This window comes from Takifugu flavidus, chromosome 16 (genome assembly GCF_003711565.1).
Source record: "Takifugu flavidus isolate HTHZ2018 chromosome 16, ASM371156v2, whole genome shotgun sequence".
NCBI lineage: Eukaryota > Metazoa > Chordata > Actinopteri > Tetraodontiformes > Tetraodontidae > Takifugu > Takifugu flavidus.
The window spans coordinates 6,706,294-6,722,844 of record NC_079535.1 but is presented as its reverse complement, the minus strand read 5'-3'; the positions used below and the strand labels follow the sequence as shown (position 1 = coordinate 6,722,844).

Sequence of the window (16,551 nt, the reverse complement as noted above, 5' to 3'; positions counted from 1 at the left end):
TGCTTTTGATGATCTTCTCTATTCTCGCTGTCGCTGTTTTCCATTCAGTGTAATTAAATGACAGTCCCCAGCCCTACGTAAGCGTGCATGGCAATCCAGAAGATCAAATGTCCCATCAGGATCTGAATAAATGAAGGATCACTTGTGCGTAAGAGGTTCTGCCTGGAAGCTCACACACTATTAAGCGTCTGCTTTACTGTTTACTGAGCTGCAATAACCTTGTTCTTTGTGTTTTTGCGTTAGTTAAAATGCATATATGAGTGCTAATGTTATTAACTAGTTCTAACACTTGTTTGGGTGATTTTTCCATAAAGATCTATTGTGCCTCTTAATTATTATGTGTAGAAACACAGATGTGATGTAAAGGTTATCTTATTGATTTAGCTTACAACACTGAAGTGCCCAATCCCCCCCCCCCCCCTATCTGCCTCTTTTGTTGTGGTTGCTGATGGTTTGGCCCACAAAGCCAGTCATTGCTGTCATGCTGCCATAGCAACTAGGATATACTCACCACCGTCAGTGGAGTAGCGTGTGTTTTAAGGGGGTTTGACGGAGCAGAAGGTGTCGAGCTGGAGTCCAGGCACAGACGGCAAGAAAACCGACTGAATTTTATATTTTATAGTTCACCAGGTCGGTGAGTCGCTGAGCAGTGTGTGTGTGTGTGGTGTGTGTGTGTGTGTGTGTGTGTATGGATCAGATCTTTGGTGTGTGTGGTTGTTAAAAAAGTATGAGTCAAGGAATGTGGCTGGTAAGTATTAAGGTGTGTGTTCACAGGTGGCTCATAGATGGCTTCAGTGCTGCCTCCAGTGAAGAGCGTGGTGGTGTACAAAAATGGGGACCCCTTCTACACCGGGCGGAGGTTCGTGGTCAACCAGAGACAGGTGGCAACCATGGAGGCCTTTCTCAACGAAGTAACCCAAAGCATCAGGGCTCCGCTCGCCATTAGGACCCTGTACACCCCCAGACAAGGTCACAGGGTCCCTGACCTGCAGCATCTCCAGACAGGAGCTCAGTACGTCGCCGCCGGCTTTGAAAAGTTCAAAAAAATGGAGTGAGTAAATGTCAGATGGCGCAGTCACGAGGACCTGGGGCTGGAGAAAAAACACTTTATTGTCTTTGTGTGCAGTTACCTAAACATGGGGGTTAAAAAGCATCCAACAGCTCGTGAAGAAACACAGGTATGCTTCTGTTTTCACACACAAAGTTTGATATTAAGAGCAGAAAACCATCACTTATTAATCTGGCTAACCAGGAGGAATGCAGCCAATCTGAAATGCTAAAAGCGACGTGAGAGATGTGATGTGTCTGGGCTCACGCTGTCACTTTGGCCCAAATCTGCAATTTGTACACAAAATAGCACAAAATGCTTGTACTGCACATATCAACAATGGCCACTATGCACTGAGCACTTTCAGTAGTCATGTGACTTGAGGTCAAATTTACTCTTCTTTGTCATCACAGTGTGATATTTCCCAAGGGGTTATTCCTGTAAAAATGAAGGTTAACTCATTACTGGATAAAATTATTTTAGAATCTCTTTTACTCATGATATATTTGGCCTTTATCTCATTATCACAAATTCTTATTTTAATTATCATTGTTTGATTGTTTTCAAAGTCATAAAAATGAGTTTAAATCCCTCATTTTCACATAATACCTTATGCCTTTGTCACTGTTTTTCACATAATTGATATTTTATTCATAAATTAATTTGGACCTTTTTAATATGATGGATTTTTAACTTTTTATCAAATCTTCCAGTTCTAAACGACAGCCTGATGATACAGTGCACGTCAGCAGATGCACCGGTGCTTTGTACTTTGAGCAGGTGACGGGCATCTCATGGTTCTGCCCTATCCATCTACGCCATCTTCCCTGTCAAACATTAAAAGAGGGGCTGGAACAAAGCATGTGCCTTGGGCCTCTGCCATTTCGGAGAGCTGTGCATCTGGTTCTAAACTCTGGCCTTGTGTTGTGGTTGCCGTGCAGACGTGACTCATATTTAATTCCATTCTAGAAACAGACTTAATCTCCCACGCAGACTTATCAGGGGTGTGGGCGTGCCTGCAGAGACCTAATCAAAGCCTCCGTGAACTTTGTCCTCCTCGGCATAAGAATAATAAGAAAAGACATCTGATTGATTCGGCTCTGTGGAGTCCTGCAGAGACCTCAGCACAAGCTTTTAATGATATGGGACAACATGTGTAACAGCTCTGAGAGGAGCCCTCGGATCAGACAAGATGTGTGAAAGTACTACCAGAGCCATCAGTTTCCATGGTGGCAGTACTTGAGCTGACATGAGCAGAATGGTTAGTTAGTCATTACACTGCTGGAATGAACGCTTCCTCTGCGAGGGACGTGCAGCAGAACTGATGTGCAGGATATCTGTGATGGGAAACAGACCGGGAGAATTTCAAGCATCACTGTACAATTGACAACATTATGGCTTAACGGTGCCCCGAATCTGACCCGTGCAATGTGGTCTGCAGGCCAAAGTGATCCCAAGGCCAAACGTCTCAGCGAAGTGGAGGAAGTTTATACCTGTACCCTGCATTTTACAGTGAGTGTTGCAAATGCAGACATACCCTTAGAATCTGTAAGCCCACAAATCTGACCTTTCTATTTAAAAATGTCTTTTTTTAGTGTTTTCAGAAACGGAGACCTCCTGTGCCCGCCATTCCGATTCATCATTCCTCGGAGTATGCGTCAAGACCTGGAGCAAATCTTGGGTCTGATCACGGACAAGGTCAGCTTACGAACCGGAGCCGTGCGCAGGTCGGTGACACCGGAGGAGAGACACAGAGAGCTGAGAATGAAGCATCATCCAGAACTGCCTGTGTTCCTCCAGGCTGTGCACGCTGGAAGGAGCGACCGTGTCCTCGGCCGCTGAGCTGGAAACCGGCCACTACTACGTTGCTGTGGGAACCGAGAGGCTGAAGAAACTTCCATATGTGGAGCTGCTGCTCTCCAAAGACACTGAGAGGTATTGTTATATCAGGACAATAACAGGACCACAATTTACACTTTGAGGTGGTTTTAAATTTCCAACTTTTGCAGATATCACCCAGATAAGAGAAGGCTTTTAAGGAGAAATGAGGTAAAATTATAACTCATTACAAAAATAAAAAAAATCAGGAAGATGCAGATGTGGCTCTAAAAGATATCAATATCATGTGTTAGAACAGGAAAGCAGAAAGCAGACCAGAAGACCAGTACAGCGATTCAGCTCTCCTCGACTCCCCAGAGGTACAGATCTGAGAGAAACATCCTCCACTTTGTAAATCACAGCACACAAGGTATGCTAAATGTTGGTGTGTGTTACCCATGGGCGCATCCTTGTTTGACTTTTGATTCTAGTCCGACGGTCGGAGGATAAAGTCGACGGGCGACAACACTGCACGTCCTGCAGTGGCACCGCAGAGGAGCAGGAGACAGAAGGTCGATGAGTCCTCTGTGTTCTTCGCCAAGCCGGCCAAGATCGGTCACAGCAGAAGGCCAAGACCGCCGATGGGCAACGGTTCCAGTGAGGCTCAGTCAGTTATATGGCATCACACTCAAATTATAATGCTGATAATCCTGATCTGATCATCATAGTCCAGCCCAACATGTTTAAGACAGCAGCACAGAAGAGGGGAGAGGAGGCACCAGGCGCAGAGGAGGTGCACGAGGATGAAAACACAGCTGTAGAGATTCCCGTCGACCAGGTTAAACCTCCCTGTAACAAGCTGTGTAAATTCTATGTTACACAATCTAAACCCCCCTCTGCTCTCTAACTCAGAGAGTTGCAGAAATAGTAGAAGATGAGGAAATAAACACCCGAGGTGCTCCTACAGACAACTCCCAGCAGGTAGGATGAGGAAACTGCAGTTCAGCAGCATCAAATTGAAGTCGTTCACATTTCGTTTTTTCTCTACGTCTCCAGAGGCACAAACAGATTTTAACACCTGAGCAGCACAACGAGGGCAGATGCCAACACACACAAAATGGAGAGCAGGTATGACAGGTCCATATCACATGTAATACAGGTCCTGATGAAGATCGTCTTTTATTTATGCCCTGCAGATGGAGCTTCCCTCAGAGCAGGGCCAACCAAAGCAAACAGAAAATGCGCCCTCATCTCAGCAGACCTCTGCTGAAACTTTGGTACGCTCCGCACACCTCAAGAGACAGATTTCAGTCAAAAATCAGGGCAGTAATCATGTCTGTTATTCCAAAAGGAGTCTGAGCTGAACCACACATCTTCATCATCGCTGCCCTCGTCATCAACCATCAGGGATGATGAGGAAAAGGCAAGCGTGTCCAGGCTACGTCCAAATAAAATGAAGATTATTTATTCAGTCTTAATCAAAATATTGGTTGCTTGTTTCTACCCTTTTCTGTTCTTTGATTGACTAGGAAGCCCAGATAATGACGGGGCAACAGAAGCACCATCAGGAGATTACATCACCGTAACCATCCCATAATAAGGCCACGGGAGATGAAAAGAATCTTTGTAGTACTATAGATGCAGTAATGAGCCAAGCAACATTCATTTGTGTTAAAAAAATGTAACAGTTGTCAATAAGTTCTATAATTCCTCTAAATAGGAGATTTGGATGAAACTGTAAGACATTAATGTAAATCTGCTGTATGCTATATTATTATAGTACTATAATCTATCTATGCATATACGTAATCACATAACCACAGGTTTCCCAAAAGTAGCGTGTTTGTAAAGACGTTCTTCAGTTCCGATAGATATACTGTGATTATGTTCAGTGGTACTCTGTTCCATGTGTAACGTTTATATTAAAAATGGCTAACTTGATGACTTCACTGCGTCCTGATTTGCTGACAAAATCGCAGCATCAATTTAGAAACCAAAAAAGGAGTTCTAAAAATTTTGACCCATCAAACTATCCACTGTCCACACCAGTTGAACCCACTGATTAAACCCACAGCAGAATCATCATTTAGCCTATTCAGCGGCATGCAAAGCTCCAGCATTATGAATCCAAGATGTCACAGTTTAATTTATCGGTCCACAGCAGCATCTTCCAGTCAGAAGTCACCTGTTGGCTCAGTCCTGGCCACCCAGACAAGCCTCATTTTCTTATTTTGCCTCCTTTGCGATGGTTTCCTCCACCTGTCAAACCAGTCTTCTGTTGACAGCTGAAGATGTGAGCACTTCTTGAGTAAACAGTTGTCTGTCAGAAGCTTTTCTTCCAACTCTGTTGTGGCCTTGAGTCAGCCAGATCATCCTGACAGTTTCCCCCAGTTTCCTAGTGTCTTTTAATGGCAAAGAAAACTGTAATCACTAACACCTTGCATTTCTTGACCATTTCTTTGTAGGACAGACCTTCTTTTTTGTGTTTTTACGAGGTCTCTCTCAAATAGTTTCTCACCATTTCTATAGCAACACCCTACTTTCTGTAGTATAATCCTTTTTGATTAATGATACCACAGTGCGCTCCAACCCTACTTTTATTCACTTTTAGATATTTCAATACAAAAGTGGGAAAATTGGACTGTTCTCAAACGTAAATTTAAGTTTAACACGTATTTCCTCCATCGTGTTCATCTTAAAACATGCCACAGTGGACAAAAACCAGTCTGAATTAATCCCCGACACCAGTCACATGGTGGGACAGCGGAGGGCTTTAAATTCAAGCTTAACAGCAGCTAACTTTCATAGCAGCGCCATAAATCCAGTTTAGCCTTGAGGGGAACTCTGGGAAAACACTTTCATTTTAGAGCTGAAAAAGTTTCCAGACAGGTCACCAAGGTCTCTGCTCCGAGAGGTCAACCGCTGCTTCTGAAATGCCCTCTATAATCCTCCTCTGTTCTTTATTTCCTCCCTGGAATCCAAAAAGGTGTTGGAAAATTCACTTTAATCCCAAATTCCATTAGTGTATGATCTGCGTCACGTTCTGCTCCCTGGGATCCTGCTCATCGATGGAGCTGATGACGCACAGGGTGATGCCGACCATGGTGAGGACCATTCCCACGACAGCCTCTGCAGCAGTAGAGGGGGGGGGAACATCAGCTAAAACCATACAATTTTTCTCAAGGTTGGTCACCACCCTTGCAGGCAAAGTTTAGTACAGGGGCAAAGTAAAGTACTAGTAATTAAACAATGGTTATTACTTACTCTTGCCTCCAAACTCTTCACCCAGTAACTTCCCAGTGAGCAGCGTGCACAGGAAGCTGAGAGCATTCGCCACAGGAACAGCAAAGGACAGCTCTGAATTAAGACAAGAAGATCGCGCAGATCCAAACACAAACACTGTTGGATCAGTTCAATGTTCAGGTAGCCCGTTGAGTAGATATTTCATGGGAATTCATTGCATAACAAATATCCTTAAATAAATTCACTGTGTGTGGAATCTTGGCATGATAAACTGCATAAATGTGAGCATTACATTCTATAAACAGAGGCATGACAATTTTGAAATTGGACTACATTAATATTGCATGATTGGTAAAAGGGCACAAACAGAGAAGACGCTATTTATGTCGCTCACCTGTTGTGGAAAGCGTATAATAGTAGACCAAAGAACCAGACTGGTTTAGAAGAAATGGAATCAGATACTGGGGCAACAACACAAGAGGGGTGCGGTGATTAATTATGAGATGTAATGTTTGTTGGAAATAATCTACGAGATAACATAAAGAGGACAGCCAGATTTCGAGCTTTACCTTAAAGTTTAGGAAAAGAAACTTGACTTCGGCGAGTAGCTGTGAGACTTTATTGGTCTTGGTCACCTTCTCTATCCCCTGGGCGCCCCTCTTCAGGAGAGGGTTGGTGCAGCCCCACAACACAGACACCAGCAGCAGACTCAGGAGCTCCGCTGCAACACAAGACATGGTCCCCCCCAATTTTATATCCACGATACATCGCTAACACTTTTCTGCCTCCTTTCTTTTTACCACTGAGCTCACCACTATGTAAAAAAGTAGGGACATTCGGCTAGCTTACTTCCTTAGCATTCGCTGAAAGATACTATCCCTGTGCGTAATACTCTCTTTTGACACTAGAAAGGAATTATAGAGTTATGGCTATATATTCTTCTTTGCAATGAAAATTCTATTTCAAACATAAGTACAATTATTGGAGTTTTACTTGATAAATTGGCACGTTAGCTACTCACCTACGGTCACCATCGTATGACGTTATGGCGTCCCGTTCAAGAACGTAAATCAGGTTGTTGTTGTTTTCTTCCCTTTCCCCAAAGAAACACCAAAAGGTGAATTGACAAATTACTGGACAGCAAAATATTTTATTATGACACGTGAACGCAGCTTAAAATAATTACAAAAGAATTATATCAATGACGATGGCCTAAATCGTATACAAACACATTTTGCAAGATTTTTTCTTTTGAATGCAGCGCTGGACGCTTAAAAAATGTTGAACCAAAGTCCACCAGCTGATGGCGCTAGTACTTGTTCAACATAACACGGTTAAACACGTATTTTGTGTCGGTAGATGTGTGCATAACTTAATCACATATTATTATCATCATCATTAGCAATGCTCAAATTTATTGCCATTTCATTTAAACAATATACAAACACAAAGAGCAATACAAATAAAGTGCTATAACCGTTGGTTTCAAAGCAAAACACATTCACATTCACACAGGCAAACGATCAGGTGTCTTTGCAAGGGTAAAAACAAATAGGGAAAGGCTTTTTTTTTTCAAATAAAAAATTAACTATCAACTTATTGAGGGGAAACATTTCTACCCCCATCAAACGTTCTTTTACATAACATTGGTTAAGCTATAGGTATAGCAATATTTAGGAAGAATGCTGACCAGCATCTACAGTCTTCGCGGTCCAATTTCTTTATTTTATTCTCAATAATGAGAAACTACACTAAAGCAGAAAGGGACACATAGCATGTTTACTCTGAACACTGACTTTAGTTTAAAAAAAAGGGTTTTCGAAGGGTTTTCTTTTTCCATCAAGGAAGATCCTTCTTGAGATCCATTTGTCTAGTACCATCTTGTTCACATTGTGTAAATTTTCCATGCCAAAATGGCAGAAGCCATATTAGCTCAGGTGGCAAACATCATTGATGGAACCCGTACAAGGATTCAGTCACCACACAGTTGGTGGTAATGGAGGAAAAACAGCACAGTCGTATTCTTTGAACATAGTCTTTGGCTGCTATGTGTTTTCCATTGAGGGAATGTCATGTATGGTGACTGCGGTGGACCCACTGGTGGTGCTGAAGTGCTCTGGGTGGTTCTCCTCCACACTGTTCAGCTCGACCCGAGGTAGCCTGAACCTGCTCTCCAAGGCTGGGTGGCTTGAATTGGCAATGCTGCCTGATACAGAGGTGATTCCCATGGTATTAAGTGGCATGGTACTCTGGGTCCTCTTCTGACGAGATTTGGAACCACTACTGGGTCCTAGGACTCTGGACACATGAGTACGCCTGGAAGAATTCACCGCATGATGTTAGTTATCCTTCCACCACAGAAACAGAAATTATAGAGTTAATGTAGCTGATTAACGAACGTCCCAGTGTCGAGTGTTTGTCTCACCTAGTGGTGAGAATCAATATTGCAAGATTGCATTTTTTTTCCTACAATTTCATCTAGAAATATTTCCTATCCTGTAATTTTACCTGATTTCTTTAATTTTGTAAATGTGATAAATACCACATGATAGTGAAATCTCTAAAGAAGGAGCAACATTGTAGCACACACAGACATCATTATCTATTTAAATATCCTAATCTTAAGTAAGCAAACCAGAATGGTTAAGGTATTAGATACTATAAAAGGCATTTATGTGTGATATTTAATTTCTGATAACAGATTTGTACATATTTACACAGTTTGTAAAAGGCACAGGCACACATCCCCCTGAGAACATATTAAAATCAAATAAAAATAACAGGACTGATAGATAAAGGGGCCTCTAATTTACCATTTTAAACATATGAAACTAGTTTATGTCTTTGCAGATCCTGTCATTCCTTTATTATCTCATAAGCAGTATATGTTGTATCAGTTCTACAATACTGGTGTGTTCTTTGTTTACACTTCTCATTTTTGCAGCATTGTGCAGGATTTTATTTAAGTTTTGATTGAAAGATTAAAAGTAGCGTGCCCTTAAACAACGTGGCCTGACTGTGCTCTCCAAGGCTGCTGACATTTACAATACTGAAATCGTGCCGTCAAACGGGAATGCGGCGTTACCTGTTATACGTCTTCATGGCGATCAGCAAAATGGCGAGGATGACAATTATACCGATGACAATGAGAGCGATCATTGCCCCAGAACCTGAGGCAGATGTAGAGGAGACAGTGGCTGTCATTTTAATTGCTTGTTTTTCTGTTTTAGCTTCAAATTTGCTTGTCACGTTTCACAGATTCCCATGTCGTACAGGTTATCTCATGTCCTGTGGGAATCTGCAGTAGCTTAGCAACAAATTTGCTCACAAAAAAACAATCTGTCCCTGCAACTGCTCTGGATATCAAGCTGATTACTCTGAACAGACTTGACATTTATAAGCCCTGGTCTAAATCTCTCGACTGCATTGACGCTAAATTGAAACATGAAGTCAGATGAGACGTGCGACCACACTCACTCTGGATGAGTATTTGTTCTTTGGACTTGGTGACGGCCGTGGTGTTCGAGGGTACTGTCGAGTTGCTCACAGGCGAGGCGGTTGAGGCTTGCATCTTCACCTAGGCACAAACACGAGGGGGGAAAACCATCAACGCCATCAACTGAAACCGTAAAGAAATGGAGCTGCATCGACAAGAAAATAACAAGTTAATAATGTGGGACTGAAAGCTAAAAAACAGCAGTTTTTTCCTGTTCAACAGCCGACGGCGGCACAGATGTCAGGTTTTAATACAGGCTGGTAGAAGAATTGGTTTAAAGCTCAGTTAATGTGTAACCTTAATGACCTGGCGATCATCAAAGTTTTCAAAGAGCAGATCTTATTAGAATCTTTTATGAAACATCAGTGCGTCTGTGTACATAACTCGTAGCCTCATAAAGCTAAATACATACACATAAATACATAGCCTGAAGACTTCCGCTCCCTAAATACAACCTCAAACCACACAGAGACCTCGGACCCCAGCACCAGTTTCAGCATGAAACACTGAACATTTCCAGTCTTTCAACAGAAGCTTTACATTTTTCAGGCATTCCATTTACGTGTCAAAACTGGAATCCCGATAGGCATCGCGCAGGAATACAGAATGTGTGCCGTCAGTCACAAAAGGTGTCAGGTTGCTTCAAGTGCCCTCGGAGCAGCATCATGTACGGTTTCACCTGCACTGTACTTGTGGAAACCCTCGGTGACACTGTCTCGTCTCGTCTTCTTAACCGTTCCAGGGTCACAGGGAGGGTACACAATGGGCAAATGCAGGACATACACCTGGATGAGTCGCCAGTTCATCACGGTTTGGTACCTTAATCAAGGGTACCTGGGCAATGCCCTGAAAGTGTTCTGGTACCTTCCCCTACTAGAACATGGATGGAACAGACAAAGCATAGAAGGTCCATGTTTTGTCTGCCCTGGGAGTCAAACCAGGAGGCTGCCGCTTCTCGCCCAGTTCCCAACAGACTGAGCTCCCACCGCCCACTGATTAGTGTTTAACAATGAGTCTCCCTGCTACAGAGACGTCCTTCGAACGAACCCCCTCGGCACAATCCGAGGCCAGAACACCTCATTCTTCAATTAACTACAGAACAAAACCCTTCCGTCGCATGATTTGCAGCATTATTACAGCCACAGAGGCGTCACCCGTCGTCTCCTGCTGCAGACGTCACGGCAGAGGTTCCTCATCCTCTTTTCTCATAACCCCACATAGAACAAAGAGTCGCCATGACTCAGGAGTCATGTGCGCTCTTGTTCTGAATGCATCCTCATCTCCATCGTCACTATGTTGCTAAATAGCGCTAACGATTTGTTGCACGCCTCTTTCCCTTTTTCTAACTTCATCAACTTTTCTTCCCGTCATAAAACAAAGAACAGAGCCATCACATTCAGTGTTTTCATTAAAGGTCAAACATGCCCCAAGCGATCCTCGGACCCTGCATATCTTTCGCATTTGAGGACAAAACGATGCCATTTGCAGAACTGACATCGTTGTTGCGTCGTTGGGCCTCGATAGTTGTGTGTACTGTACATCTTATCCTGCTTCCTTCTCAACGGCAAACATTGCGCAGATATATCAAGTTAGCTGTTTGAACAGCCGACAGCTTCTGATAAGACCTCTAGACGGTCGGCATTGCTTTGGCAACAAAAGAATACAGTCTGCGCCCGACGCTGGCCGAAACCTCAGCTATTCACACGTCCACCATTTTGTGCTGACTTTTCATTTGTTAGCTTGACTCTAACTTAGCTACTTCCTTAGCAAAACACCAAGAAAAACTTTTGCTTCTGTGCAACATTTGAACAGAGTGGCACAGAGAGATTATCAGGCCCGTTTTTGCCGTCCCTTTTTTCATGCCCAGAAACACTCCTTATTTACATGGACACTCCCAAAATTGTTTGGTATCTGGAGAATGTGGGCGTCAGGTATAGAATCTCTTTTGTGTTAGTGGCGAGGTATTTTTGAATTGCAGCGCTGACAATGGCCCAGACACCTGACGCTGGGTGGAAGACGGAGATGATCTGAACACGGTGAAACACCAAAAACAGCCACTCAATTCTTATTACAGGATCAATCTTTCAGCGGGAGCATGAGAGCTACCTGTGCCGTTTGAGGCTGACAGTATTGGCACACAAAGGTTGCATGTTCAAGTCCCTGTGGCTTTACAGAACTAGAAGTATTTCTTCTTATTATTTTTAACTCATGCGCTTGTCCTTTCTTATTTAGGTCCAATTTCCTCTCCCAAATTCCCTTTAAATATTATTGATATTAGAAGTGGCGTAAAAAAAGAAACGATTCTTTGAAGAACAAAGCGTCTCTTAGTTCTCCACAGAACAAAGCTCTTAAACCTGTGATGATGCAATCTTCTGTATAAATGGATCACCACACACAATACAAGGAAGGCTGATGGTATATATATTTAGCTCCTCCCTGTCAAAAAGAACAATATTGATGTCCAGAGTGACATCGTTGCTGCTCTTTCACCATTTATGGGCATCATTCAATATAGTTCAGTCCGAACAAGCTTCCCGTATTTATGTACTGTATTTCTATATATTGGCCAGTCGACTCCTTGATGTAATAATACTTTGTTTGTTGTTCCACAAATTGCTGCTATTTGCTCATGCAGTCAATTTAATATCCTTTCTTCCGCCTTTGTCAAACAAACCGTTTTGTCCTGTGCTGGTAAAATTTGATCCTATTTTTTTGTTGTAAACCCACAAAGCTTCAAGACTCGGTCATTTCCCCTCTGCACAGCTTCACCCACACGCCGAAGCCCCTGGTCACGCATTTACAAACACATTCAAAGCGGGACCTTCGTCAGCCCAGAGTCAATATTTGAGCTGCCAATTTGTTGCAGGTTAATATGGCGCAGGTCACCATTAGTCCTGAAGGTCACGCTTATATCAACAGCAGGAACGTCATCATCCGTGTCAGTTTTCCACCTTGGTGTCCTGGATGCTGAGGAAAGATTTGAGGATTTTTAAAAAAAGTTTTTTTTACATTACAGGTTTTTGCCACCTGTATCTGATTTGATTGTAAAATTAGTACTGAATAACATTCAAATAGGCCCGACTCTTCTTTCATTTTTCATTCATTTGTATTAAATCTGCAATTCTAATTCAATAATCAAAATTCATAATGTGATGCCTTTGATATAATAATGCCATCTCAAATGTTGATACATTTACTGTGAAATCACAGAGCCTGTATTCTTTTGATGCGATATCTGACTGAATCTTCCAACACAGATAACTTGGAGAAAAAAGTAGCCACTCATGTTGAGTGGACTGAACACACCTTGCAATAAACACATAAACGCACCATGTCCCTGTTAATATCAGAAAGAGCACTGTTACAGTTGGATGGCAACACATCTCACACTGAATAAAGAATGAAAAGAATTAAGAGGGAATTTATAGACCGTGGAGTCCAAAAGAGCAAACTCAATGTCCTCCTAAAGTGTCCAATCAGTGTCCAGTTTATCTAAGTTTTCATCCCAATAATGGGTGGGAGGGTTTATAAAAAGTTACAACATGGTTTCTGTCATCTCATTAATGTTTTAATTATTAAAACAAAGCAAGATGTTGTGTAACTAGTTACAGAAACTGTTGAGAAAATGAGTGTCCCTCATCAGAAAACTAGCGCAGGTGAATCATTGTGAATCAGCGGCTGCGGGCTCCTTCGCTCATTTCCCAGCCGCTGACAGGTAGCCAGCACTGGAAAACCTTGGTTGTCATAGCACAGACATAAAAACATGTCATCACACTAGTTCCTTGCTGTGGAATTAAGAAAACTCTCTGGAATGCCAGCTATTCCCTCTCACCTCAGACTCACCTGCCGTCCCACCAGAGCGTCTGAGAGAACCCCGTCCCTCTCAAAATCACACACCAAAGTAAACTTACCCAACGCGCCTCTCTTTGATTTCAGCTCAAGCTTTCTCCAGACGGGAGCCTGAGCCGCCCACGAGCCCCCTCCCTCAGCAGGAGGGGGGCATAGTCCACAGGTGGACTGACCTCCAAGAGCGTTAGAAGTCCCAGGTGCTGCTGCCGTAGCCGTCCCACAGGTACAAACAGATGGGACAGAGGAGGAAGATAGTCTGAAAACAAGCAGAAGTGACTTTGTGTGAGTGTGTGTGTGTGTGTTTGCGTGTGTGTGTGCGCGCGTGTGTGTGTGTGTGTGTGTGTGTGTGCGTGTGTGTGTGTGTGTGTGTGAATCACAGGTAAACTGCAGGAGGATGGCACAGAGGCGGAGACTCTGCTCAATTGTCCCTCCCTAAGTCTGTTGTCATTGAAAGTCCAAAGCAGCTGGTTTTTCAGGTCCATCTTTCGGGCCCTCTAGGCGTGCCATGGCACTGATCAAAAAGAGCGCGGACGCCTCTGATTCTGAAGAGGATGGAGCTCTGTGCGTTTTGTCAAAAGAAATGAAAACAACACAAATTTCGTGTGTTTAAGGATTGAATGTCTGCATAGAACGTGCTGATCACAAACTTGTCAACCTTTGCAATGAGATGTGTGTGGTTGAAAATAAACAGGAAATTACAAAACTTGCTCAAAGGACATCATCTAAACTGTGAGAAGAACCTTTTTTGGGTGTTATTACAGGTGATTAGCATACAGGTTTATGGTGAGAATAGCAGTGAAGTTGCTAGTGAAGGGTTAGCATCAGGTTTATTGTCTTTTTCACACGCGTGTACAGTGTCAGGGCCTGATCTCACCACGTGAGCGCTCGTCTTCTGTTTCCTCTTCTGAAGAGTCTTTGTAGCTTCTTAAGTTCCTGTGTGCTCTGGATCAATTGTGGCAGAGATGGACATTGTAAATATATTATGAAAAATTCAAAGGTTTTTTTTTTTTGAACTTGTGAGTACAGTGAGGAAAGCCTAGTTTACAGTGCAGATGAGCAAATGAGAGCAGATCTAAACTAAAGAAGATAAAAAAGAAAGCAAAATAAATAAGTGATCACAGAAAAATGATTTAAAAAAATAAATAAAACAGCAATAAAAAAAATGCAATAAAACATGGAAATGAAAAAAAGAGGAAACAAGTACAAATGGAAGCCAGGAAATCGATGGTTATTTATTTGAATTGACTGGGAGATGCAAATGAGTTTAGTTTAAGAATTAACTGAAGATCAGTATGGAATTCGTGGCTTTTTATTGTAGCAAGCTGCGTGAACGGGCGCTATAAGTATTCATGGACTGAACAAGTATATGAAGAGACGTAAATGGGAAGCCACTGAGGGCCAAATAAATGAATAAAAGCAAATAGAAGTTGTGTCTGTGAGCTGAGGAGGACCACCCCACCAGGCTGCACAATGATGTGCCACCATAAATCTAAGGGTGGAATGGTAAATGGTATCTCGAGGTTTGGGATTGAAACCAGAGGCATGTGCGTAAAATACATCACCATAATCTAAAACAGACATAAAAACAGCTTCAACTAATCTCTTTCTACAAGCTAAAGGAATATTTAATTTGTTGTGGTAAAGAAAACCAATCTTTTGACCGAGCCTTTTTTAGTATCTGATCAATGTTAGAGTTGAATGTAAGTGTGTCATCAATATTTGTACACAGAACTCTTTTCTATTTGTGATCCATTTATAGTGGAGAAGATAAGAGCTATAATATTGCTAGCAGTTGAAAACAACATCCATTTATCAGTTTTTTGTGCGTTCAAAAATGAAATGATTAGGCATGCTAATTAAAACATAAGGTTGATAATAAGCTAGTGGATGCTAAATGAACATTAAATTGAAACCAGAACAGAGGCCATTGTCAAGATCGCATTGCTACCTAACTCATTTTTCTAATATTAACCTGCATGTCTCCTTCTTTAACATATTAAAAGATTTAAATTGACCTCTTTCCAATTTATTTCATTTGGGGCTGAACTTTTCTCCATATTGACTTTAAAAACTTCTAATACCTCACTTAAAGTTCTTGCTTACGATGGAGCCATTTATGCAAAGCTATTTGGAGACACTGGGTCCATTAACAGCAGCCAGGGCCACGTTAACCTGATCCTTACTTCTTCGCTGCACAGGCATCTTTGCATTCAACAGTCAAGGTCATTGTGGAGGAATTCCTCACTCCTGAACATGAAGAGAGGGTTTTTGTGGCCTGGAGAGGATGACTGGCCAACACAAAGTGGGCTTTATCTCTCAGCTGCTGGATGATTTAGATGCTGACCCCCTTTTATGGTGGTAAAATAGTTAAAAGAGTCATCTAATGAGATTACATTAACATTATAGTCTGGTTTGGTTGCAGAATTTCCCTTGATCCCACACGGATAACCTTTGCAGACATGTTAGTGCCCTCCAACTCCACATTTGGTAAAGGTGCTGACAGTCGGGAACCTTTTTTCTCGCTTTTCCTCCTGTTTCTGAGGGAACTGCACGAGAGTGAGCTTCTGCCGCTTCCTTCAGGAGCAGCCACCCAGCGTAGCTTCACGGCTGAGCAGCAGCAGCTGCAGAACTCAATGAGCTGTTGTGCTGAAGGTCGGCGCCGCACAATAGCTTCACCTTTTCTGTGACAAATTCACATACAGTCACAGCAAAGGAATGATTAACTCGGCCCTGATGTTGCTGTTGTGTCGGATAGATAAACGCCTGTCATTAGGTCATGTGCAAATAGAAGAACAAAGGTCAACCGGCGATTCTATGTTGAACGCAAGCGTGTCATTCTCTATTTTCACAGTCAAATGTCAGATATGTGCTAAATATTCTTTGAATTAACTTAACTGGCCCACAGCAACAGTGTTGACATCTGTTTAGTTGCTTTGGATTGTTTTGTAGTTATGTTTATGAACATATTTGAAATATTTACTTTAACCATTTCCTTCTCACATCAATACCTGAGTGAACCCTGAAGACATTGTAGCCATCCGAGTGTGACTCCCTAGTTACACACTGACCCCTGCTGACCTCTGACCCCACTGCCCTG

At 42.5% G+C, this 16,551-nt stretch overlaps 3 protein-coding genes across 7 annotated transcripts; 1 reads left to right on the top strand and 2 right to left on the bottom strand.

The window, feature by feature from the left end:
- Window positions 1-7: 7 nt before the first annotated feature.
- Window positions 8-4,807, top strand: dcdc2b (doublecortin domain containing 2B). 5 transcript variants are annotated; one of them, XM_057011912.1, is made up of 16 exons: window positions 8-144; window positions 467-634; window positions 775-1,051; window positions 1,127-1,178; window positions 2,490-2,560; window positions 2,644-2,775; window positions 2,849-2,983; window positions 3,058-3,097; window positions 3,181-3,246; window positions 3,358-3,523; window positions 3,595-3,704; window positions 3,779-3,847; window positions 3,923-3,994; window positions 4,063-4,143; window positions 4,218-4,289; window positions 4,396-4,807. In XM_057011912.1, exons 3-16 carry the CDS (start codon window positions 786-788, stop codon window positions 4,450-4,452), a joined length of 1,389 nt encoding a protein of 462 aa, XP_056867892.1. In that variant the 5' UTR covers window positions 8-144; window positions 467-634; window positions 775-785; the 3' UTR covers window positions 4,453-4,807. The 5 variants fall into 5 exon arrangements, with proteins under 5 accessions (XP_056867892.1, XP_056867893.1, XP_056867891.1 ...); XM_057011913.1 differs by lacking the exon at window positions 467-634 and having other exon boundaries at window positions 30-144; XM_057011911.1 differs by lacking the exon at window positions 8-144 and having other exon boundaries at window positions 238-630.
- Window positions 4,808-5,445: 638 nt separating this feature from the next.
- tmem234 (transmembrane protein 234) lies at window positions 5,446-7,269 on the bottom strand. The gene is made up of 5 exons (XM_057011932.1): window positions 7,131-7,269; window positions 6,679-6,830; window positions 6,504-6,570; window positions 6,131-6,223; window positions 5,446-5,995 (listed from the first exon to the last, which is right to left on the bottom strand). Exons 1-5 carry the CDS (start codon window positions 7,141-7,143, stop codon window positions 5,886-5,888), a joined length of 435 nt encoding a protein of 144 aa, XP_056867912.1. The 5' UTR covers window positions 7,144-7,269; the 3' UTR covers window positions 5,446-5,885.
- Window positions 7,240-13,795, bottom strand: ncmap (non-compact myelin associated protein). Its single transcript, XM_057011930.1, has 4 exons — window positions 13,517-13,795; window positions 9,587-9,686; window positions 9,195-9,279; window positions 7,240-8,425 (listed from the first exon to the last, which is right to left on the bottom strand). Exons 2-4 carry the CDS (start codon window positions 9,678-9,680, stop codon window positions 8,155-8,157), a joined length of 450 nt encoding a protein of 149 aa, XP_056867910.1. The 5' UTR covers window positions 9,681-9,686; window positions 13,517-13,795; the 3' UTR covers window positions 7,240-8,154.
- Window positions 13,796-16,551: the final 2,756 nt, after the last annotated feature.